The sequence below is a fragment of the Rhinatrema bivittatum genome, chromosome 13 (genome assembly GCF_901001135.1).
Source record: "Rhinatrema bivittatum chromosome 13, aRhiBiv1.1, whole genome shotgun sequence".
In the NCBI taxonomy this organism is placed as follows: Eukaryota; Metazoa; Chordata; class Amphibia; order Gymnophiona; family Rhinatrematidae; genus Rhinatrema; species Rhinatrema bivittatum.
This window is the reverse complement of record NC_042627.1, coordinates 13,280,510-13,306,166: the sequence shown is the minus strand read 5'-3', so window position 1 is coordinate 13,306,166 and position 25,657 is coordinate 13,280,510. Positions and strand designations below refer to the sequence as shown.

Sequence of the window (25,657 nt, the reverse complement as noted above, 5' to 3'; positions counted from 1 at the left end):
TGGATATCATACACAATATCACCAATGCTGCCTGGGCTAGTTATCAGAATTTATTTAGTTACATTTAGCTCACTCCATTTCACTGGTAGCTCAAGGTAAGTTACATTCAAGTACAATAGGCATTTCTGTGTCCCCAGAGCGCTTACAATCCAAGGGATTTACTAAAGGTTTTTTCCTTCTTTGTGTCTATGGGAAAAATGCTTAGTAAATGACTCCCTACATTTGTATCTGAAGCAATGGAGGGTGACGCGAGTTGCCCAAGATTACAAGGCGAGTTTTGAACCCCACCTTTCCTGGATCTTAGCTTTGAGGAACAACAAAAGAATAGATGCCAGTAAAGTCTTTTCCAAAATCTTTATTGGGTGGAGACGTACGGGACAATTGATAAAATTTGCTCGACTCAGGGCCGAGTTTCGCCACCTTCTAGTGGCTGCCCCAGGGGCTCAAAATGACTTCTCAAATGTGAAAAAACAAATGAAATGAATCACATATGGAATGTGTGTTCAAAACCATCCGCAGTGCAAACGTATCTTTATTGAAGCAGACTGCACTTATAAATCTAAGGGTTCCATTCAACCAAATGGCGCCGCTTACGTGTAAGCCTGTGGGTCAGCGTGTCGTCTCCACTCTTATCAGTAATAAGAGTGGAGACGGCGCGCTGACCCGCAGGCCAAAAAACATTAAAAAAATTTTTTTTGGGCCTTAATATTAACTTTAGTAAAGACTTTCCAGTTTCTCATGCAGCTTTTTATTTCTAGCCAGCTCTTATAAAGTATGGAAGTAGAGAGCAGTAGGCCTTTCACAACCTAGATCACCAGAACTTATCTGTGAGCCTCTCTCACTGTCATACTGTTTTGTTTTTAGGGTCTCTGACTGCTACAGCCAACTTCTTTGTTTCTTGCAGTGTTGACCCTGTGATATTAAGAACAACTTGAAAGCTTGGTTATTTAAATAGACATGTGGAGAATAAGCATGGCGTTTTTATTGTTTTGCTTTTAATGGGAGCAATTCTATAATTTTATATTGGAGATTAAGGAAAGGGCCTTCGCTTTTATTTTTTAGTATCATGATAATTCTATATAATTTTCTTTTATGGTGTTTTTATTTTTCTTATATGTACTTTGTTTTATTATCAATGTTATTTATGTATTTTTAATAATGCTCATTACGCTGTTGTGAACCGATAGGATTGTATCAGAATATCAGTACATAAAATCAAATAAATAAATAAATATTAATAGTAACAGCAGGGTCTTAGCCAGCAGCACAATGGAAACAGGAAGCTCATTTCAAGATTAACAGATCACTATTGTTACAGGTCCACAAGTGGCTGCAGCTCTTCTAAACCCCAAGAAACCCACAAATCATGTGTGTAGCATACGCTTTACTCCACCAGATAAGAGGCATAAACAGGATGCAAAAGGCAAGTAACAGTTATATTCTTTACGTCGTAACCAAGTGTGTGGAAAAGTGAAATGAGAATATGCAACTCTAAAGTATTATTAGAAAGACTTAGTACTCAATGTTGTCATATTACATGTGCAGAACAAAGACATACATTTACCTCATGGTCACCCACAGCCTGTCGTGCTCCATCTAGAAAGCAAAGATATTTATTAAGTCTCAAATATAAACAAGACTCCACTCACACACAAGACACAACAACATATACAAACATGCACAACAGAAAAATTCCCCAAAGTCTAGGTGAAGCAGCAGAACGTACAGAGTAAGTGACTGAACTATTTATACTTTTAGGCTTGGAGCCTAGAAAAACAATGTGTCAACATAACAGCTTAATGGCAGCGACAGATCAGATTCTCAAGCACAACTACTTTCCAGAACTCGTGCACATTCGCACATATAAGTGCATCCAAACAGAAACACTCTATTGGATCCTCTGGGACACCCTGACTTACCCTGGTATCCTGTCTACACCAAGTTTTCAAACATAAATGTTACTGGATGGGGAAGGAGGATGCACACAAGGTGATCTCATAAACTTTCTTCCCTTTGGAAAGTAAGCTAACTAGAGAAGACAGACTTACAGTGTGTGGTGTACAGAGGTAACTAGAAAAATCGGCCCCACAGTGTGCTGGGGGTATAACTATCAGTCACAATGTAAGCAGAGTATGGCTACAGAGTGAAGACAAGGGACCTGAGAAGAAATAAATTTATTTAACGGCTATTAATCAAGTTTACTTAGGGAATAGCCACTGCTATTAATTGCATCAGTAGCATGGGATCTTCTTAGTGTTTGGATAATTGCCAGGTTCGTGTGGCCTGGTTTGGCCTCTGTTGGAAACAGGATGCTGGGCTTGATGGACCCTTGGTCTGACCCAGCATGGCAATTTCTTATGTTCTTACTGCTTAATCATAGGTAGGCAAGTGAATGAGGATGTCAGTGCAGTTATGCTCTTTACTTTGTCTGTGCTGTTTGCCCTTCTGTCGGCTCTGTGCTTTCCTGCTGAAGAGCTTGTAAGCTTCTGTTTTTTGGTACTGCTCGAGCTCCTTCATGTAGCGTTCCTTGTCTTGCTCTGCTTCATCAAGGTAGCGCTGCAAGACAAATACAAATCAGACAGCGAGCTAGTTATTCAATCTAGAAGATTCGTCGGCCCGTCACTGCTGTACGGTGCGCGCGCTCAATAAAGATGACTACATTTATGAAGCAGATGTCCACAAATGAGCTCTCACCAAGCACATATATATATGCAGTACAGTCCAAGCAACTATTTACAATCACATTACCACAGCAGATAATTATTACAAAACGTGTTAACTGCCAGGATACTTCCTGTAAAGCAGAACCACTGTAACATACTAACAGCTTTCTCTGTTCTCTCTTTTGGAAGCTGTTTTGTACTGTGTAGGGCCATCTGTACTGGCGGTAGCCGTGCATTAGATTTCCAGGGTGTAACAACTGCACTGTAGGGGGATGACATCATCTTATAACCAAAAATGATTACTTTACCATTTGCTGTCACACAAGGAAGTGCTATATACTAATGTTCATATATTTTTATTGAATTTACAAGTGTCAGACTTGTGCTAATTAAATCTCTTTTTGTGCCTACTAATTCACAATTTTTATTAAACATTTTTCATTTACTGAATATTAAACTTGTCTGGGATTATACCGCAGTAGAGCACAATTTATAAAGAGATCTATTAAGGGGAAACTCATGAACAGGAAAATGATTCTCTGGCTAGACTCTCCAGAACCGTCCGTGCTTCAAGCCAAGCTGAGATGTGAACTATGCTTGGAGGGAAGTCAGGCATCAGGGGCAGGAAGAGCAGCTCTGGGACGGGTTGGGCTACACAAGGTGAAACTAGAATTTTGGCTATGCGGAAAAAATGTTTATCTGGAATGGTCATGGGTCCTGGCCATTTTGGATTAAATGGTGCTCTACAGTCTCATCATATTGTACATTACATCTAATGATCCAACAAGGAAGGGTGCAATTTCAGCATATGGGATACATGATCTACAGTTTCCAGATTTTCTGAAATGTTCTGTTATATGTTTCAGCTGCAAGAGTTTCATATTTGTACTTCACAGCAAACCGAGCACAACTAGCACTCAAATATATATCCAAATCAGAAAGTGAGTGCTAGAATAAAGGGTATACAGTCCCGGAATTCCACATCAATTTTTAATGTCACATATTTTTATTATTCATATTGGCAACTCCACTGTATAAATCAGCAATTGTTTCAACAAGAAGGGTCCCCCGACACGGACCCGTGTTTCGCCAGGGGCTGCATCGGGAGGGACGCACAAAAGAGTTTAAATGAGTACAAGGTGTAGTCTTTAGAAATTATGACAGGGAGCGACAGGGAGTGACATTAAAAATTGATGTGGAATTCCGGGACTGTATACCCTTTATTCTAGCACTCACTTTCTGATTTGGATATTTGTACTTCAACCATATTAAATTCCATCAAGAACTTATTTTTAGGCAGGACATTTCCCTTCCAGTTATTAAGGATGAATTCTAAAGCCAATGATAGTAAAATATCAATTGCTTATTGCAGGCAGAAATATCTTCCTAAGCTGTGGTTGATTTGCAAATAATTTAAAATGAAAACTCACAATGGATATCAGGTACATCCTTAATTCTTCCCTATACCTCTGTTCAAAATGTCCCAGTATTATTATAGAAATATAACATGTTTGAGAATGTTACTATCTCTGTGTAGTAAAAACCAACATTTATTATTTTCTGGAGATTTTTATCACTTTCCAAATTGCCCTGACAGCAATAAAATACAAAACAGTGCACTGTGCAGATTCTGGAACTGAAAACAAGGCAACAGTGTAACAATTTAGGGACGGAAACATCTAACCATAATAAATATATCTGCATAGATGAATAACTTACATTCAGTGTAATTAACAGTGAACCCATGAACTTATTTAGTTTGTGTTCAAAAGGGCTATAATGCTAAATTAATCAAAAGTGGAGATAAGGGACAACCCTGTCTAGTATTTTTATTTATTTTATTTATTTAAGAGTTTTTATATACCGTCATTAAGTAATTCACCATCATAACAGTTTACAATAGGGCACCAGTAAAAATATGGGTCGTACATTACATAGGTGGTGCCAATAGTTTTCGGTAACAATAAGGTGTTTATTAGGGGGATTAAGTGTATCATAGCAATATGTTCTGAATGTTGCCTACAGTTAAAAATGTTGAAATAATTCGGTAAGGATTTATAAATTTACCTAGAACAAAGCAATCTGAAAGAGTGTCATTCACCAATAGTCTTGCTCAAGAAGCAAACATATCATTTGTATAAAAGATTTTCCAAAACCTTAAACACTCCCACTCCACCTGATCAAAACCCGTTTCAACTTGTAATGAAATTGCTGTAGCTTGGAATCGTCATCTCTTTAGCATTATGCAGGATAATAACATATAGCATGGCTGATCCATTTGGATTAATCTTCCCATGACTTTACTTAATCTTTGGCTAATAGTATAAATTTTACAGTCCACATTAATTAATGAGATAGGTCTGTAATTCTAAAAAAGCAGTGGGTCTTTACCTAGATTCTCCAATACTATAACCATTGCCTTGGGAAAAGTATTGTCACCTTTATTATGGGAAATTAAATCTTCATACAGAAGTTTGAAATTGGAAGTCGGCGAGCTATTAATATAATTCAACCATAAAATCATCCAGTCCCAATGACACAGGAGAATTTGATATTTAATGCGTTCCTGGATTTCTTTCTTTGTACTTGTTCAGTCCAATTTATCTTTTTCCTCCACATTTAACAGGGGCCGATCCAATCGATTAATAAGTTCAATAGTTTGATTGATACAGATTGGGACAGTACTCCATAAATTGTTGGCCAAATCTTATTTTCCTTCTAAATTAACTTGTCATGTGATAACTGTACAGTTTTAACTCTCTCCCTACTCTTTCTTGTTTTTAAATCTTGCACTAAAAAAACAGAACTATACCTGTGCCTTTTATTTGCTGATAAAACTTATCCTGAAATTTAAAATAATTTTTAGTCAATGCAATTTCTGCCAAACCACAGAAAAATTCTGTTGGGACTCCTAAATTGGTTGGTCTATTACTCAAAATCACCTCTACAGCTTCTCTTTGTGGTATATTTGAGTAGAGTTATTTTATGTCTACAGTAACTAATACTAGATAGGACATATCACATTTAATTGTATTCAATATTGCGATGTGAGAAATGGAGGGATATTTACCACAAAGGGCTTTAAGAACACATATCTAAATACAAGGGATGTGCAGCTGGAAAACTTTCGTTTTTAGGTTTGTTTCATTTTATTTGCATTATTTGCTTCATTTTTTCAGTTTGTTTTCATTTTAGTTCACACTAACTTGATTTAGTGTGCACTAAAATAAAAACAAAAAAACAAATGTGCAACCCTACTAAATACAGATAAGGGTTTCAAAAGGGATCCAATTGCTGATACTATAGGTCAACCTGGAGTTTGTTCTAAGGATTTGTGAATTTTTGGTAGAGTATATACTATTGAAATAATTAGATGTGGTGCCTCAAGAAAGGATCTTTCTTTACTAGTCAGAAAATCTCCGGCTTCCCCTATTTTCAATAATTCTTGAATCTCTTTATTAAAATCCTCAGTAGGTTAATAGCATGCGTTTTCCAGTTGGTGGAACAAGGAACAGACTTACTGTCAATACAGGCATGAATAAACAATATCCCCCAGCCTTCTGTACTTTTTCTTCTATGTGTAGTTTATTTTTTCTTATCCTCTATGTTCAAATCAATTTTTTTGATTTGCCATATGCAGACCAGGTAGTCAATGCAATTACAGAAGAAGATAAAGTAAAAAAAAAAAAAAAGTCAAAAAAGCAAACAGAATGTTGGGAATTATTAGAAAGGGAATGGTGAATAAAACGGAAAATTTCATAATGCCTCTGTATCGCTCCATGGTGAGACCGCACCTTGAATACTGTGTACAACTCTGGTCGCCGCATCTCAAAAAAGATATAGTTGCGTTGGAGAAGGTACAGAGAAGGGCGACCAAAATGATAAAGGGAATGGAACAGCTCCCCTATGAGGAAAGACTAAAGAGGTTAGGACTTTTCAGCTTGGAGAAGAGACGGCTGAGGGGGGATATGATAGAGGTGTTTAAAATCATGAGAGGTCTATAACGGGTAGATGTGAACCGGTTATTTACTCTTTCAGATAATAGAAAGACTAGGGGGAACTCCATGAAGTTAGCATGTGGCACATTTAAAACTAATCGGAGAAAGTTCTTTTCACTCAACGCACAATTAAACTCTGGAATTTGTTGCCAGAGGATGTGGTTAGTGCAGTTAGTGTAGCTGTGTTTAAAAAAGGTTTGGATAAGTTCTTGGAGGAGAAGTCCATTAACGGCTATTAATTATGTTGACTTAGAGAATAGCCATTGCTATTACTAGCAACGGTAACATGGAATAGACTTAGTGTTTGGGTAGTTGCCAGGTTCTTATGGCCTAGATTGGCCACTGTTGGAAACCGGATGCTGGGCTTGATGGACCCTTGGTCTGACCCAGTATGGCATGTTCTTATGTCCTTATGGTTATCTTTCATCTGGGGAGCAACACCTCACTGGAAACAATATCCAAGCGAAGCAGTACACGAAGAGTTCTAGAACCGAGGGAAAGACATAAGACACATGGCAAAGACTATTGCCTTTTCTGAAATATTATCTATTCATGGAAAGGGAAAGGCTAAGCCATATAAAACATTTCAAACCATGGCTCAAAACATGATATAAAGAAAGTGGATTTGGATACATTGGAGGCTGAGGATGTGCTTGGAGCACTGACTATACAGGAAGGATGGCCTACATTTGACAGTGGCAGGAAAGAAGATCCCACGTGAAAAATTCAAGTCGTACATCATCAAGCATTTAAACTGGAGGAGAGGGTGACAGGAGGTAGCCAATGAAATGGAGATGCTATCCCCATGCAAAACAGGAAGTGAAAAGAGACAATACAGTCAATCAGCTCAACATTCCAAGCTTCATCAAAAGAGCAGAAAAGGTGACTAGGAAGAGCAGCAAACTAAGGGGGTTATTTTCTAACCCTATCACACGCGAAAACTCCCTTTTCGTGTGCGATAGCTAGATCAGGGTGGAGTCGGTGCGTTGTTGGCGCCGGACGAGGAAGAGTCGGGGCGGACACTGCGGAAACTTCGCTGGCAGCGATAAGGCAAGACCCCTTTATCACTGCCAGTAGCGCGCCCAATAGCACCACCTTTCACGATGGCGCTATTGGGTGCGAAAGCCGGCAGCGATAACAGCGCGGTGATGCAATCGCTGCCGGCTTTCGCAGGCCCGCCCCCCCGTCACATCGCGATTCACAAAGCCCTGCGATTTTAGAAAATCCAGGCCTAAGGGATGGAAAGATGGAAAGATATGACCAAATATAAATAAAATGTTAAAAAAAATGTTATATGCATCTGTACTGCGTTTCATAGCTTTCTAGTGGTTCTTGAGCAGAAATAGCCTAAGAAACATCTGCTGTTGTATTGAACTGACCTTTTTTGGGTATAGTAATTTTCTTCCTGTTTTAAGGGGTTCTAGCTCAAATCAGAACAGGCCTCTGCTGGGTTACATTGCCAATAAAGTGCACAAATCAATAAACTGCACTTAAGGGGATGAAGTGATGACTGAATGATGCTACCAGGCAGGACGCTTAGGTCTGATTCACAAACCTTGGCCTCTGCGCTTCAGGCTTGCCAAGACAGAGGATGCTGCAGAAGTAGTGCTCACAACTCCTTAGGGAAAGGAGTCTCTGTCCTTGTACAACATCGGCACCTCGTAGCTAGGCTCAGGGTGCATGTGTTGCAGGTTCTGGAAGGAGCTGTGGCCTGTGCTACTGTCCAAAGACTGTTGCTGCAATAGCTGAGGAAGGAGGCTATAAGATAAGGAAAAATTCTCCAAGTGCTTGCAAATGATAACTCAAGGTACCATAACCCAAGCAGGGGGGGTTGAATGGAAGCTCAAGAGGAGAAGGAAACTGCTAGGGAAAGTAAAATTGCACTTTTATCATAACCGGTCCCTTTTGTTTGGTGGAAGAGACTAATGAAATCAGAATATGCAGAATTCCTGCATAAAGATATTTTCACTGGCCTCACAGATGATACAGAAAACCTAACACTGAAAATAAACCTTGAGAGGCACACCTGCAACTATCTTGATGGTGGAGGGCTTTATTCTTCCTAATCGCTAATGCAGAGTGCTTTCTGTAACTTGCACGGGAAGAAGTTGGCTATGGAATCGTCTTCACAATGGGGGAGAGACAGACAACAATGGCATAGTATGACAATTCGTTAAAATTAATACATAAAATGTGCGTCAAACACCTATTTTAGTTATTTGGTATGGCATTTAAGTCAAAGACCACTGCTAAAAATGCTTTTTTCAGACACTGCCTTAGTTACATGACAACTGACTTCTCAGATAAGGTGTCACATCACTAATTCCAGAGCCAAGAGATTACACTCAACATTTCAGTGCACTGAACCAGATTTGTCATACTGGTTGCTCCTTTCGTGTTCCTTAACCTATTAATAGAATGGCCAATATTTTGTTTCTTTTTCAGTGCCGAAAGTCCATTTTGATATCTTTTCTGACTGCTAAAACAATAGAAGAAGCAGTGTGAGAAAAATTACTCATGTTTTTCATCACCTGGAGTTCCTAGAGGTGGCCAAGTTCAGAAAACACAAAGCCAGAGCTAACTTGTAGGGTCTGAACTGTATCTGCCAGCCAAAACAAAAGCTGAGCCAAGACACAGCATATAGATCAAACACAACACTAAAGCTAGTCTTAACAGAAAAATGTTTATGATGTTTGAGTTTCTGGCTCATGTATTCACTAGTTCTGCTTGTCTTTTGTTTCAATGATTGAAGTAATACTACTCTTTCAACTGCCTGGCTTCACAGATCTAGAATGTGTGGCACGGACACCAATCTGTCTGTCAACACCATCAAGCTTACTAATATTTAAGAAATCTATAGGTTTACTTTGTAATATTTCACAGTTGGAATATACATGAAATGTGATATACATTTCTCTCATTTGTACAAATACACAGTTCCAGGTCAAATGTAAAATTAAATAACCTTACTGATAATTTAAAGCATATACAATGGATTTTAAGTTACAGAAATTTAAAAAAGAAAAACCTGAAATATATTTAATAAAGATAGAAATTACAATTCAGGTTCCTGTTCTTCTTGACTCACACTGAGCAAGCTGTCCATATTGTGGAGGTTGACATCTATTTTGGCCCATCCTCCCACTCGCCTATTTCTGTGAGTCACAATACTCAAATTCACCAGCTTCTCTTTCTCCACAGCATCTCTCTCCATTCACCCAGGATCAAAGAGCTTTATTTTCCTCTTAGAAGAACCCGTGCAGGCCAGCTCGGTACACTGCCATTCAGAAAATCCTCAGTTTGAGCACAAATTTGGCTCTTCTGCTCCATGGCTCAGTTGGGTATGCTGCAAAGACAATGTTCGCAGCCCTCGGGGGAGGGTACAAAGTCATGCTCGTTGTTTAACAGTGACACCTAGATGCTGGATCCAGGGCCCATGATTGAAGGGTTGTAGAAGGAGCTCTGGTGCATGGCACCTGGCCCAGGACCATCACTACAATGACCAGAATAGTTATGTTGGACGAAGTATAAAAAAAGTGAAAAAATCCCCAGGTACCTGCGATAAAGGCTCATGGCACTAGATCCGAATCTGAGTTGGAATTATAAGAGAGAACTGCTGGTTCAATAAAAGACAGACCTTGCAATCAGGCACAATGTCTAAATTAGCTAGTCTTTAAAAATGATTAGCTAAACCATAACAAGAGCTTTGACTCAAGCCCTCAATGTCTCATCCAGTTCTGAACTCAATATGCATTCTCTACCAGCAAAGCTTTGAGCATCATCTTCCATTGTCTTAGGGAGTCTTACGCACTCTCATGGATATCTGTATAGCAAGTTTGCTTACTGTAAACAGCAGGATTAATTAGCCGTGACACTTGGGTGATGTTATTCAATGGTGCCGAAGGAACCCTTCTCTCTGATCTTATAGAGCACTTGCTCTACTGAGCAGGTTCAGGAGTTCCCGCATGAGCGCTGCCTCACGAGCCCCTCAGCTGATTTTAGACCTAAGTCTAGCTAGGTAGTTGACTCTCCAGGGAGGATGGCTAATTCATTCTGCTATCTATGGAGAACACATTTTATGGTAAGCAAACATGTTTTCTCCATCGACAAGCAGGGCTGAATTAGCCATGACACTTAGAACATCCCAAGCTGAGGGCTGCAGAAGAACATTTACTGAATAAACAAATTGGACCCCACCATGGACAGTAGACTACTGGGTAAACAAGCTATGCAAAAATGCTTGTCCAAATTTACTATCACTCTTTGATAGATTGTATAGACAGTAATGGGACATAAAGATTTGCAAAGCTTCAACTTGGTTGTCAGTGTACATGTCAAGAGGCATGTAGATGAGCCACTGATGCAGCCATGATTCTCACTTGATGAACCTTAACTGAGTCTGTCATCTGGAGGCCTGCTAGCACATAAATCATGATACAGTCTGCTAGCCAATTGGACAAAGTACATTTAGTAATTGCTATGCCCAGGCAGGATCATAAGAGATGAATAGTTGCAAGGTCCAACGATGTGGCTGAGTTCTCTTCTTGTAGTACTCCAAAATACTTTTACAGTCCAAAGAATGAAGGACTTTTTCACTTTCAGGCGCATGATGGCTTTATTTATATAAAAAGCTGACAGCACCTTTGGAAGACACTTTGGGTACGTGTGGAGCACTATTCTGTTGGGAAATAACTGCATATAAGTAGAGTAATGAATCAATGCCTGAAGCTCACTGACTCATCTGGTTGATGTGATCAAACAAGGAATAATACCTTCTATGTGAGAAACTTCAGAGAAGCAGCCTTCAGTGGCTCAAAAGATGGATTCATAAGCTTCACCAGAACCACATTAAGGTCCCATGTAAAAGGTAGTTTGGCCACCAAAGATTTAGTATGCCACAAGTCTTTCATAAATTTTGATACTAAAGGATGAGAGGAGATCAGTTTGCCCTCTACCTGAACATGGTAGGCTGCTATGGCACTGAGATGTACTTTCACTGTTGAGGTGCTGAGACTTGAGGAAAGAAACTACTGAACCACTCGTGGCTCACATGCATAATAGATGCAAGAAGCTCTTCTAGTCGATGGCTTCCTGGTGGATACTATTATATTGTTAACTTTCTTGGGTAAGGAGAGTGAAGCATCAGTGAGTCCTCAACACCCAGGCTGCCAAGAAGAGAGAAGGTTTGGATAATATAGAAGATCCTCATTTTGAGTTAAGGATGGAGTGGCCACTAGATGGATTGGGTGGTTAATGGACAGTTGCACTAGGTATGCGAACTACACTTGTTTGAACCATGCTGGTGTAATAAGTATCAAGTGGTCCTTAAGTGTTTTGTTTTGTATCGTCTTGGCTATGAGCAGAATCAGTGGAAAAGCATAAATGAGATCTGCATTCCAAGTGAGCAGAAAAGGATTCTGAGCAGATCTAAATTCACTGGGAAGAATGGAACAAAACCTTTCCATTTTCCTGTTTTCCTATGACATGAAGAGGACAAGTGAGGGATGTCCCCAAAGGTCAAACAGCTTGTCAGTTGTTGACTGACATAGGGACCTTCATGATGATGAAATGCCCTGCTGAGGTGATTCACTAATGTGTTGGTTATCCTTGGAAAATAGGTCACTTGTAGAACAACTTCATGATTGCAGCAGATTCACAAATCTAACGGCCTCTTGGCAGAGAGTCCATGACCCTGTGCCTCCTTGTTTGATGATAAAAAACATGACAACAGAGAAATATCTATTACTTATGTACTCAATACCTTGTTACGTCATATAATCCACTTTGGGCTCATCTTTAGGAAAAGGCAGAATAATCAAATGCTTAAAACAAGCAATACATGACTAACAATACATGACTTCATACATGATGGGGGTTCCTGGATTATGATGCTGACGAGGAGTTTGTATGTGGGTTCTATTTATTTATTTAGCTCAATTCATAGCCTGCTAGACTGCAAAGTACGGTCTTAGATGGTAACTTTTAAACAGTCGCGTGGACACATACGTACACATGTATGCCGGCTTGCGCCAATGGATGCAGCTATTTTATAACATATGTGGATATATGCGAGTATGGTACAAAATAGGCTATACGCACGTACATGTGCGCCTAATTTAATAGACGTGCACATCTGTGTGCAAATACCGCCTCTACTGCGCAAATGGGGGAAGTTTAGGATATACCTGTGCCAACGCAATTACCAGTTCCCTCAGTTAAGGGATAGGACTTTCTAACCCCCCAGTTAAATAACCTCCCTTTTACCCTGTTGGCCCCAACCCTTAAAACCCCGCTAACCTCTTTAGTTTTTTTTCTTTCAGGACTTAAACGCCATCCATAACAGAAATAAAGTTATGTGGTAGGGGACCCTGGTGGGCACTTGTGCACGTAAGTACTTATGTGCAGATTTCATTGAGAAATCTAGGAACGCCCATGCCACGCCCCTAAATGTTTTTGTGTGCGTACCAGGAGATGCACACATACTCGCGAGCTTTTTACAATCCCTGCGGTGCGCGCCGGCCCAACTTCTGTGCGTAATTCCCAGCTTTGGTGCATGTAGGGCTCTTAACATTCACCTTTAAGGAGGCAACAAAATGGCACTGCAAATGGTACAGAATTTTAAAAATAAAATACAAAAGAACAAAGCAACAAAATTCTAAACCCTACTGTAAGGTAAAACAAGACTTTGTATGGTATGCTAAACTAGGTGACATACATCGTTCCCTTTAAAATTACTTTTTTTTGATCATCTGCCATTTTAACAGTTACTACTTGGTTTTCATACTTCCATGATACTCTATGACATCTGCTCCTCTGAAGTTTGGAAACATATTGCAAGGGGACAGAAAAATACGTAATAAAGCAGGGAAAGAACTTAAATATCACATTTGCTCTTCCAACTGTTCAGTGGCAATGTTTTCCAGTACAGAGCAAGTAAAGAGTTATGATGAATTACATCTTGCAGTATGGTTTGCACAATTGAGATATTTAAGGTAAGAGGGGAACACACAGTATAGGCGCCTCTTAGAATTCAATCAGCTTGTCCTTCTAGAGTTGTAACTCTCAATCCTTTTTTTGCTTGAGGCCCACAAAAGAGCTCAGAAGGATTCAGCAGGCTGACCACAAATTCATGATGTTCCAAGTTAAAATTTCGAACAGACTTTCTCCTCATGGCTTCAACACTATGAATACTGTAAAATTAAAACTCCACAGATTTTCAACCGCTACTTTATGTTTAAACTTGTTTATTAAAACAATCCATAAGACAACAGTTCATTTCATTTCTGAAATGCACTTTCCATGATAAGGAAATTAATGCACATACATTTTTCCCCATTTTTCCAAATGACCAAGTCCAGCTCAGAAATTTCACCTCCCCTTTTAGCCTAGTTCCATATTTATCTCAGTAGAATTGCAAATTTCCAGGAAACTTTATATAATTACAACCAAGTGTTATGCAGATGGAAAATATGGCAATTGGAGAGTCTGAAGTGAAAGAAGGCTTTTCTTGAGACTTGGGATTTATATATACAAACGTTTCCATATAGAGCACGTAGTGAAGCAATTATCCATGAGAGAGCGATGCTTATCAATTCTGGTTCATATGTTATTTTAAAAAGGCACAAATTTCAGCCTATAAATTATGCCTTTTATTCTAACTTTTCTAAATAGAAAATTCATCTTGTGATCTATAAGTCTTCTATGACCTACAGCTGAACATGACTGTTCTAGTCTATACTTCCAAATACAGAGGTCCATCGCAGGAAGACCAGACAAAGAAGAGATTTTTTGGTTTCCTCGAGCACTAGCAGTCCTCACACATACTTGACAGCATCAGATGGAGCCCGGCATGAGAATTTGATTTCAAAGTTTTTAGAAATTTTGAATGTGTCCTACAAGGCATGTGCAGCTTGCTATACTTCCATGCATCCACACAGAGACCCCTTCAGTCGCATCTTTTCCATGGAGCCACCAATCACGGATCTCTGCCTCTCCTGCTCAGTGGCATAGCAAAGGGGGGGGGGGGGGGTGTTCAAAGGCCCTGGACACTGGGCTGTAGGGGGTGCCCGGAGTCTTCATTTTGTATTTTTTCAGCTGCAGGCAGGTAGAAGGTGAGAAGAGGGCGCTATTTGAAATATCTGTTGTCTCTGTGACCTTAAGCATTTCTACAAGGAGAAATGAGGTGGTGGTGGTTAGGGGGGGGGGGGTTGCTCAGGGCAAGCAAAACAAATGTACTGTCCCCGAGCGCTGGTGACCCTTGCCACGTCACTGCTCCTGCTGTTAGGGAACTATTTGCTTCCTAAAAGTTCAGAATTTGGTCTTCATGGGGCCTTGTGGTCTTTTCTTCTTCTCTCCTTATTCACCTAAGTAGGTTTTTTTGGTTTAAGTTTTCTTTCCTTTTTGGCAACCGCGTGATGCAGTGGCATTGGTGTGAGGTGGTCCCAGTCGCAGTGGTTTTTTTGTTTTTTTTTTAATATATCAGACTTGTTTGATTTTTCTGTGATCATTTTGTATCTGATGCCCCTGAAACAGAAGAAAGCCTGTGGCCTCGACAAATGCTCCCTGTGTGAAAGGTTCATATCTTCTCAGACCCCCATGATAGATGGGTCCTTTTGTCTGGGGTCGATCACAATGTCTGGGTGTGCTCTCTCTGTGTGACTGATTTATTTATTTAAAAATATTTACATCCCGCCTCCTCCAAACAGTTGATCAGGGTGGGTTTCAAGCTTATATACACAAAACACATACAATTAATAAAAGAACATATAACTTACAATAGAGTGGAGTGAAGGAGTAGCCTAGTGGTCAGAGCAGTGGGCCATGAACCAGGAGACCAGGGTTTAAGACCCAGTGTTGCTCCTTGTGACCTTGAGCAAGTCACTTTACCCTCCATTGCCTCAGGTACATACATAGATTGTAAGCCCTCTGGGGATAGGGAAATACCTACGGTACCGGAATGTAATCCACTTTGAAGCACAGAAAGCGGAATATAAATCTATAAATAAATAAATAAAATATTAAAATCACTTAAAAGCTTCCTGAAACAGGAATGTTTTTAAATCTTTCCTAAAATCCTTTAAATTAATAACAGTTTTCAACATAACTGGAAGAAGATTCCACAAGTAAGCCCAAGAACTGAGCCAGTTTCTGAAGGTCCATGTGTCAGCCACTGATACACCTTTGGTATCTCCGTAAGATGTATCCTCTCCTTTTGCCTCCCAAACCATGTTGGCATCAGGTTTTTAGATGCTGGAGGGACTGGTGCACTGGCATCAACAGCAACAGTGTGCCTGCTGATGGACGCCCGAGATTGTACTTCATAAGAACATAAGACTTGCCATACTGGGTCAGACCAAAGATCCATCAAACCCACTATCCTGTTTCCAATAGTGGCCAATCCAGGATACAAGTACCTGGCAGGATCCCAAGGGGTAGATTTCAAGCTGCTTATCCTAGGTAAAAGCAGTGGATTTCTGCAAATCCATCTTAATAATGGTTTATGGACTTTTCCTCCAGGAACTTGTCCAAATCTTTTTTAAATGCAGCTACACTAATAGCTTTCACTACAACCTTTGGCAACGAATTCCAGAGCTTAATTATGCATTGAATAAAAAAAGGTTTTCTCTTATTAGTTTTAAATGTATAACCTAGTAACTTCTCTTGTTGCCCTAGTCTTTGTACCTTTTGACAGAGTAAACAATTGTTTACTCGTTCCATTACACTCAATTTTATCTCCCCTCAACTGTTTCTTCTCCAAGCTGAAGAATTCTAACCTCTTTAGCCTTTCCCTCATAGAAGAATCGTCCCATCCCCTTTATCATTTTGGTCGTCCTTCTGTGTACCTTTTCTAATTCTGTTATATCTTTTTTGAGATGTGGTGACCAGTACTGTACACAATATTATATAGATGAGGTCGCATCAAGGAGCGATACAGAGGCATTATGATATTCTCTGTTTTATTCTCCATTCCTTTCCTGATAATTCCTAGCATTCTATTTACTTTCTTGGCTGCTACTTTCTCCATTGGGAAATTCTACTATTTAGCCCTACTCTCTGTTTTCTATCTTTTAACCAGTTGGCAATCCACAATAAGACACTGCCTCCTATCCCATGATTTTATAATTTCCTAAGAAGTCTCTCATGAGGTACTTTGTTAAATGCTTTCTGGAAATCCAGATACACTATGTCAATTGGCTCACCTTTATTCACATGTTTATTTATGCCCTCAAAAAAATGTAACAGATTGGTGGTTAGGGTTCATCTCAATGCAACTGGCACTTACCACCACCATGAAGAAGATAAACCCATTTCTGTATAGCCTTTTGTTGTCTGTTTCACATGGGGCTTCCTTCACTTGACACCTCCCATCAAACCTCCCACTATGTCTTTGGAGTCAATGTGATTTTGACTCAATTGATGAAAGCACACTTTCAGCCTACAGATGCTTGTGAACTGTGAGATCCAGATCTTAGTGATTTATCCATCTTATACCAAATTTTTTCAAAATAGAGTGTTCCTATGCATACATCCTACATTCCTGCCTATGGTAGTGTCAGGCTTCCACCTTAACCAATTAATCATCCTTACAACATTCTCTCAGGCTATATGTCCACAAAAGTGAGCAAGTGCTACAAAAGAGCGTTGGCCCTCTATCTGGAGTGGACAAACTCTTAGAATGTCCACCCAGATTTTTGTTTCTTTAGACACCAACAAGCCTGGAATTGCCATTGCCTAACACACCCTTTCAAATTGGCTAGTAGATTGCATCTCCTTCTGATATGCCCAGGATGTCTGAATCTGGTGGGTTAGGTCAAAGCTCAAAGTATTACAGCTATGACAGTATTGTTAGCCTACCTAATATCAGCCTCCATGGAGAAGATCTCTTCACACATTCACATCTCACTATTGCTTGGAAATAATAGCAGGTCTGGCCAGTCTTTTTTTGAGGAGTTTTCTTGAGATATAGAACCCAACTTGATTTCTCCTAGGCTGCCCTAACAACGACAAAGTACAAAACTGGCTTTTTGCCACCAAAAAAGGTTTTTGTCCATTGGCACTGCCAATTTTTCCTCTTTTTTCGTTTAGGGCAGTCTGTAGCTAGGGATTCCTTGTGTGTAAGGACTGCCATCCTACTTGTCTTCTGAGAAAGTAGAGTTCTTATACTCTCCAAGGACAGCAGGATATCAGTCCTCACAAAACCCATCCACATGGCCTTGAGGTTGGTTTCTCCAAATCTAAGCTAATTTATAGACTAAAAGGGCTCCCATGTGGATACATGGTAGTATAGCAATATGTTGCACATGCCCGGTAGGGCATGCTTAAAATTTTTAGAATCTCCATCTAATGATGTCAACTATGTTTGAAGACTTAGAAATGCAGAAATGTGAGAACAGAAAAAGACCATACTTCATATCTAGCCTGCTCATCCACACCAACTACTTCAGCTTTACAATCTCTACCACTCCCTCAAAGATCCCCTGAGTTAATCCCTGCCTGTCCTTGCAGAACATATGTTATAGGTAAGCAACTCTTTTGTATCTATAGCTATTCTTGCAGCCTCCTTGGATGTGGAACTATCACTTACTATTTCTGGAAGCTGGGGTAATAAACATCCAGACACTTCACAATATCTAACTTATACATGATAGCCTTAAAATCTATAGTTGCACTTGATAAAGACTGCACATCAAATATGTAGAACCTTTCAGCCTGCAGCAACGTTCACAGTACAACCTGGGCATACTTGCCTAGGGTGCCAACAGTGGCTAAGCTAGGAAAACTTGCTGATAGCTGTGCTGTTCGCATCAGGCACAGTTCGGAACTCCTCCTTCAGGAGTGAAAGTAATTACTTAAAGAAAAAATGTTACTGCAACTCTTCTAGATTTTTCCTGATGCCAAAGCACTGTCCACTTCCTTGTCACTCCTTCCATCTTGCAAGAGCTGGCATGTGTGTACTAAAAAATGAAGCGGCCCACTCATTGTACACAAAATGCAAGTGAAATCTGGTAAGGAAAGAAATACCTGCTTCTCCTCAGATGGCAGTTTACTCCACTCACTGCCTAGCAACCTGGTGATTTCCGGGAAAGGGGCCTCCGGCCTCTCTGCTCGTAGCTGTTCCCTCCTCTCGTTCATGAAGCGCACATACCCCGTGAGAGGAGCTTTTGGGGCGTTACTGTCCCGTGGGGGTTTCTTTCTCTTCCTCCCTTTGGACCAGCCACTACGTCTACGTCTTTGCTGTAAAGTGAGAGGGAAAAGAAAAAAAATGTGATTGTTCATTTGTTTTGAAAGTGCAATCATCCCGAAACCAGTCAGTAGTGCTTCTCATGAATCAGTTCTGGTGCCTCCTAATCCCTTGCAGACAGACACAATCTTGTTTCATGAAGCAGGCAACACTGCCTTTAGGAGGAAGAACTCTAGACTTTATGCAACAGTGGGTAAAGGGCAAACAACTATCTAGTCAAAACTGAGGTATCTTTACAGACAGGGCTGGACTTAAGATGACAGCATTCATAGGCAGAGGGTCAGAGTTGGTGGTGGAGAGAAAGGAGAAAGAAGAGGAGTGGCTGGGTCCCTTGGAGATCAGAGGGCAGGGAAGGGAAGCCTCTCTGAAAGATTAGAAAGAAGTTAGAAGTTGGGGGGGAAGGGCATGTTCCTCCAGGTTTATAACACCTTCAGAATCTGGCACATGAAGCACATGCTTTTGTTGCCTATGTCCATATCTAGCCCTGTTTACTGCACTGAGTAGGTTCCTAGTGCTACAAACATGTTATGAGGTACATTGCCAAAACTGTTTAAAGGGGTTCGTAATGCTAAAACAGAGGAGGATGGTGAAGAATCAGTACTGAGAAAACTGACCTACTTTCTGTTTCCTGTCTTGTACCAGACATGTTAGGACTTCTTAGGAAGGGAATGAGTAATAAAACGGAAAATGACATAATGCCTCTGTATTGCTCCATGGAGAGACCGCACCATGAATACTGTGTACAACTCTGGTCGCTGCACCTCAAAAAAGATATAGTTGTGATGGAAAAGGTACAGAGAAGGGCGACCAAAATGATAAAGGGAATGGAACAGCTCCCCTATGAGAAAAGGCTGAAGAGGTTAGGGCTGTTCAGCTTGGAGAAGAGACGGCTGAAGGGGGGATATGATAGAGGTCTTTAAGATCATGAGAGGTCTTGAATGAGTAGATGTGAATCGGTTATTTAAACTTTCGAATAATAGGAGGACTAGGGGGCATTCCATGAAGTTAGCAAGTAGCATATTTAAGACTAATCAGAGAAAATTCTTTTTCACTCAACGCATGATAAAGCTTTGGAATTTGTTGCCAGAGGATATGGTTAGTGCAGTTAATGTAGCTGGGTTCAAAAAAGGTTTGGATAAGTTCTTCGAGGAGAAGTCCATTAACGGCTATTAATCAAGTTTACTTCGGGAATAGCCACTGCTATTAATTGCATCAGTAGCATGGGATCTTCTTGGTGTTTGGGTAATTGCCAGGTTCTTGAGGCCTGGTTTGGCCTCTGTTGGAAACAGGATGCTGGGCTTGATGGACCCTTGGTCTGACCCAGCATGGCAATTTCTTATGTTCTTATGAAATCCGCAAAAGGACATTGCCTCCTATCCCATGTCTTTTTAGTTTTCTTAGAAGCCTCTCATGAGGGACTTTGTCAAAGGCCTTCTGAAAATCCAAATACACTATATCTATTGGCTCACCTGTATCCACATGTTTATTAACTCCTTCAAAAAAATGTAGATTTGTGAGGCAAGTCTTCCCTTGGGTAAATCCATGCTGGCTGAATCCATTAAACCATGTCTATCTATATATTCTGTGATTTTGTTTTTTAGAATAGTTTTTACTATTTTTCCCAGCACCAAAGTCAGGCACACCAATCTATAGTTTCCTGGATCACCACTGGAGTTCTCTTTAAATATTGTGGTTGCATTGGCCACCCTCCAGTCTTCAGAATCAATGGACGATTTTAATGACAGGTTACAAATTACTAGTAATAGGTTTGGAATTTCATTTTTGAGTTCTTTCAAAATCCTGGGATCAATACCATCTGGTCCAGGTGATTTGCTACTGTTTAGTTTGACAATCTGGCCTATTATATCTTCCAGGTTTACCGCGATTTCGTTCATCTGAATCATCACTCTTAAAAAGCATCTCCGGAACTGGTATCTCCCCAACATCCTCATTAATAAACAGTGAAGCAAAGAATTAATTTAGTCATTCCGTGATAGTCTTATCTTTCCTAAGTGCCCCTTTAAACCCTCCATCATCTAACGATCCGACTGACTCCCTCGCAGGTTTCCTGCTTGGATATAATTTTTAAAAAGTATTATGAATTTTTGCCTGTATGGCCAACTTCTTTTCAAATCCTCTATCAGCTTGTCTTATCAATGTTTTACATTTAACTTGCGAATGCTTATTCCTATTTTCTTCAGATGGATCTTTCTTCCAATTTTTGAAAGACGTTCTTTTGGCTAAAATAGCCTCTTTTATCTCGCCTTTTAACTATGCTGACAATAGTTTGGCCTTCCTTCCACCTTTCTTAATGCATGGAATACATCAAGACCGTGTTTCTACAATAGTATTTTTAAACAATGTCCACACCTATTGTACACTCTTAACTTTGTAGCTGCACCTTTCAGTTTTTTCCTATTTTCCTCATTTTATCAAAGTTTCCCGTTTGAAAGTCTAGTGCTAGAGCTGTAGAATTACTTATTGTCCCCCTTCCAGTCATTAGTTCAAATATGATCATTTTATGATCACTATTGCCAAGTGGCCCCACAACGTTACCTCTTGCACCAAATCCTGCATTCCACTAAGAATCAGATCTAAAATAGCTCCCTCTCTTGACGGTTCCTGAATCAATTGCTCCATGAAGCCTTATTCCATCCAGGAACTTTATCTCTCTAGCATGTCTTGATATTATGCTTACCCAGTCAATATTGGGGTAAATGAAGTCTTCCATTATTACTGCACTGCCAAATTGGTTAGCTTCCCTAATTTCTCTTAGCATTTCATCATCAGTCTTATCATTTTGACCAGGTGGATAGTAGTATACTCATGTCACTAAACTCTTCCCCAGCACATATGGGATTTAGTCTCCTCCAGGATCCTGTGCATTTAGTCTCCTCCATGATCCTGTTGGACTCTGCTATCCTGGACATAAAGCGCCACCCCATTCATCATCCCTATTATTGCAACATAATTTGTACTCTGATATAGCACTGTCCCATTGGATATCCTCATTCTACAAGGTCTCTGAGATGTCAATTATGTCTATCTCATCATTCACTGCTGTACACTAACTCTCCCATCTTATTTCTCAGACTTCTGGCATTGGCCTACAGACATTTCAAAGTGTGTTTTTTGTTTGTATTAACAACTTGCTTTTCAGTTGTCTGGGATAATTTGGAATCTTTTAGCTCAGGTTATTCTTTACTTATAGGCACATTGATTATTTTTGCTTTTATTAGAGCATCTCAACAGAGAGGTTCCATCTCTCCTATTTCATTAGTATCCTTCAGAGATTTCTCCCTCAACCATACCCTGCTGAACAACTGTCAGCTTTCCCCTTATTCTAGTTTAAAAGCTGCTCTCTCTCCTTATTAAAGCTTAGCACAAGCAGCCTAGCTCCACCCTGGTTAAAGTGGAGCACATCCTTTCGGAAAAAGACTCCCTCTTCCTAAGAGGTGGCCTAGTTCCTTACAAAACTGAATCCCGCTTCCCTGCACCATCCACACATTGAGACTCTGGAGCTCTACTTGCCTCTCCCTGGCTCATTCCTTCAAGAGCTACCTCTCCCCTACCCTCGTCAAGCCTACTCCTATTTATTGGTTTAAATTACCTAGTTATGCCTAAACCATCTAGTTATGTTAAACGATCTACATCTATCTATTGGTTTTTCTATCACCTACTCTCGTCATCTAGGTCCACTCGACCCTAATACTCCCCACTTGTTCGTTTTGACCCCCTGTTAATTGTAACTTTATAAATCAATTTCTCATCTTTGCTGGTTTATCCCCGTTGATATGTAAACCGATGTGATATGTTTAAGAATGTCGGTATAAAAAAGTTCTAAATAAAATAAATAAATTTGGCTTCCAGAACCTCCCTCCCACATTTTCCTATGTCTTTGGTGCCTACATATACCACTGAAGCAAAGAATTTATTCTTTCTGCTATGGTCTTGTCTTATCTACTTGCTCCTTTAACCCCCTGATCATCTAACAGTCTAACCGACTCCCTCATAGGCTTCCTGCTTTGGATATATTAAAAAAAGCTTTTATTTTGAGCTTTTTTCTCTAAGGCCAGCTTCTTTTCATTTTTTGCCTGCTTCATCAATGCTTATGTTTTTTTCTATTTTCTTCAGTTGGATATTTTTTCCAATTTTTGAAAGAAGTTCTTTTGGCTAAAATAACTTTTCGCACTTCACCTTTTAATCATGCTGGCAGTCGTTTGGCCTTCTTTCTGCCTTTTCTAATGCATGGAATATATCTGGTATAGGCTTCTAAGATAGTATTTTTAAACAATGTCCATGACTGTAAACTCTTTACCACTGATTTTGTTAGCTTCCCTAATTTCTGTTAGTATTTCATTATCCATCTGTTCATTTTCGCCAGGTGAATGACAGTATTCCCCCACTGCTATACTCTTCCCTATCACACATAGAATTTCCACTCATAAAGATTCAACTGTGCATCTAGTCTCCTGCAGGATCTTTATCCTGTTGTACTCTATGTCACCCTTAACAAAAAGCACCATACCTCCATCAAGTTGATCCATTCTATCAATGTGTTATAATTTATACTCTGGTATAGCACTGTGTCATTGGCCATCCTCGTTCTACCGGGTCTCTGAGATGCCAATTAAAGTCTACCTCTTCATTCAGTGCTATACATTCTAACTCTTCCATCTTACATTTCAGACTTCTGGCATTAGCATATAGACATTTCAAGGTACATTTTTTATTTGTATGCGCCACTTTCTTAGCAGTTGACAGGGATCAATTGGAATCTTTCAACTCTATCTGTTCTTTACTTATAAGCAAATTGCCTATGTATGCTTTTATTGGAAACACTCCATCGGTATGCTCTAACTCTCCTACTATTTTAATATCCTTAGAAGATACCTCCCTCTGAACCACGTGCTGCTGAGTGACTGTTGGCTTTCCCCCATATTTTAGTTTAAAAGTTGCTCTATCTCCTTTTTAAAGGTTAAGGTTAGCGCCAGCAGCCTGGTTCCACCTAGGTTAAGGTGGAGCCCATCCCTTTGGAAATGACCCCCTTTCCTCCAAAGGTTCCCCAGTTCCTTACAAAACTGAATCCTTCTTCCTTGCACCATCGTCTCATCCATGCATTGAGACTCTGGAGCTCTGCCTGCCTCTGGGGTCCTACGCATGGAATAAGAGTAAATTGAGGTAGACCAAGTACAAGGAATTACAACAATCTAAAAAGATAACTAGGACATGCAACGCTATTTTCAGATCCTCACTGGTTTAAGATGCCGCAAAAGCTGTAGCTTAAAAAAAGCATTCTTAACGATAGTCTTAACTTGTGGTCTTAAAGAAAGTGTTAAATCCATTTGAATACCTAAATTTTTAGCTTCATGAGAGATTGGAATCTGAAAGCCCTCAATTAACAAATGGGAAAGCACAATAGAAAATATAAAAAAGACAGAAATTGTGCTGCTGTTACATTTCAAATTAATACTTAGTGTATAGGTTTTTATATTTTTATAAGGTTTCTAATAAATTTAGAAGATTATGTTTCTGTATAATTCTTAAACAAATAACTCCCCTATCTTTCATCTGTTGTAAGTTGAGGTCAAATGGAACAACAATACTATAGATATATTAATCCTCCTCCCCTCTATTGACAAACAATTATTAATTGAGACGTTAGTAAAATTACTTTCATAATAGGCATTATCGATTTCTAGAAAAAGATGCCTGAAACAGCCCACCATGAAGGTGGTGGAAGTCAGGACGGTAACGCAATTTAAACATGCTAGGGCAATAGTGGGAATAGGGATGAGAAGTTAGTCAAAAAGACAGGTAGCAGGAACTTGTATTGATTTAAGTATGGGAATTTATATGCTTCTCTACCCAAAGTGGTAGAGAACCAGCGAAGAAGACAACTGGGAAACATAGATGAGCCAATTGGTTCTTATCTGCTGTCTTCAACTATGCATGTTTCTGTTACTTGTAGTTCACATAACTGGGTAGGAATCCTCTAAACTAAAAGATATAATTACAATACTATTGCACACAAATATTTCTTCAGAAAATAATACAAAATTCATAGTATTAAAGCATATAGAGAAAACATTTGTGGTACTCACCTCGTTTTCTTGCCTCTGCTCACTGCTCTCTGCTGTGTTGGATGACTCATTCTGCAGAAGTTGGGCCTGAGACAGGTCTTCTGCAAACTCTGGCTTGTTCGTAGACTGCGTAGCTATAGCCCCATATGGGCCCTCAGAGTGCGCTACCCTGTTGGATCAGTTTGCTATATCAGTACAGGCAGTTAGTAGTGGAAGCAGAAAACCATAAACTTAGAATACTACAAGGAGCCAGAAAATTCAACCTGGCCCTGGGAGGGAAGGTATTATTAAACAACCAACCAACCAGCATTGATCAGGATAATACTTTTGTATCTGTTTTCTCCCATCCTGCTGGAAATTGATGCTAATATGACACATCCTTTCTTTAAAGCCAGTGCCTCATCCCTGCATTCCTTTCCTTTCGGGATACCAGCAATTTTTTATGTTTGCCTGTAGGCAACTGCTGCAAATATACATGCCACAAATGAAGAGCCAGCATGTCACAATAGTGTGCTGATTCTTCCTTTCATTTACACATTGTTGCTCCAATGCCTGAGCTTATAGTTATTAGCACCCTTAAGCATTTGAAAGGAAAATTGGTTCTTGCTAATTTTCGCTCCTGTAATACCACAGATCAGTCCAGACAAGTGGGTTTTATTCATCCCTACCAGC

General features: G+C 39.8%; 1 protein-coding gene across 3 annotated transcripts in view; it reads right to left on the bottom strand.

Annotated features, from left to right (window-relative positions):
* The window catches only part of HMG20A (high mobility group 20A), a 126,245-nt gene that overhangs the window by 32,629 nt on the left and 67,959 nt on the right, over positions 1-25,657 (bottom strand). For 2 of the 3 annotated variants that reach the window (XM_029575382.1, XM_029575384.1), the window contains exons 3-6: positions 25,007-25,154; positions 18,683-18,895; positions 2,424-2,556; positions 1,565-1,596 (exon numbers count right to left, since the gene is read on the bottom strand). In XM_029575382.1, the coding sequence (XP_029431242.1) occupies positions 1,565-1,596; positions 2,424-2,556; positions 18,683-18,895; positions 25,007-25,154 (526 nt within the window). The remainder of the gene's footprint in view (positions 1-1,564; positions 1,597-2,423; positions 2,557-18,682; positions 18,896-25,006; positions 25,155-25,657) is intronic. The other variant, XM_029575383.1, reaches the window with a different exon arrangement.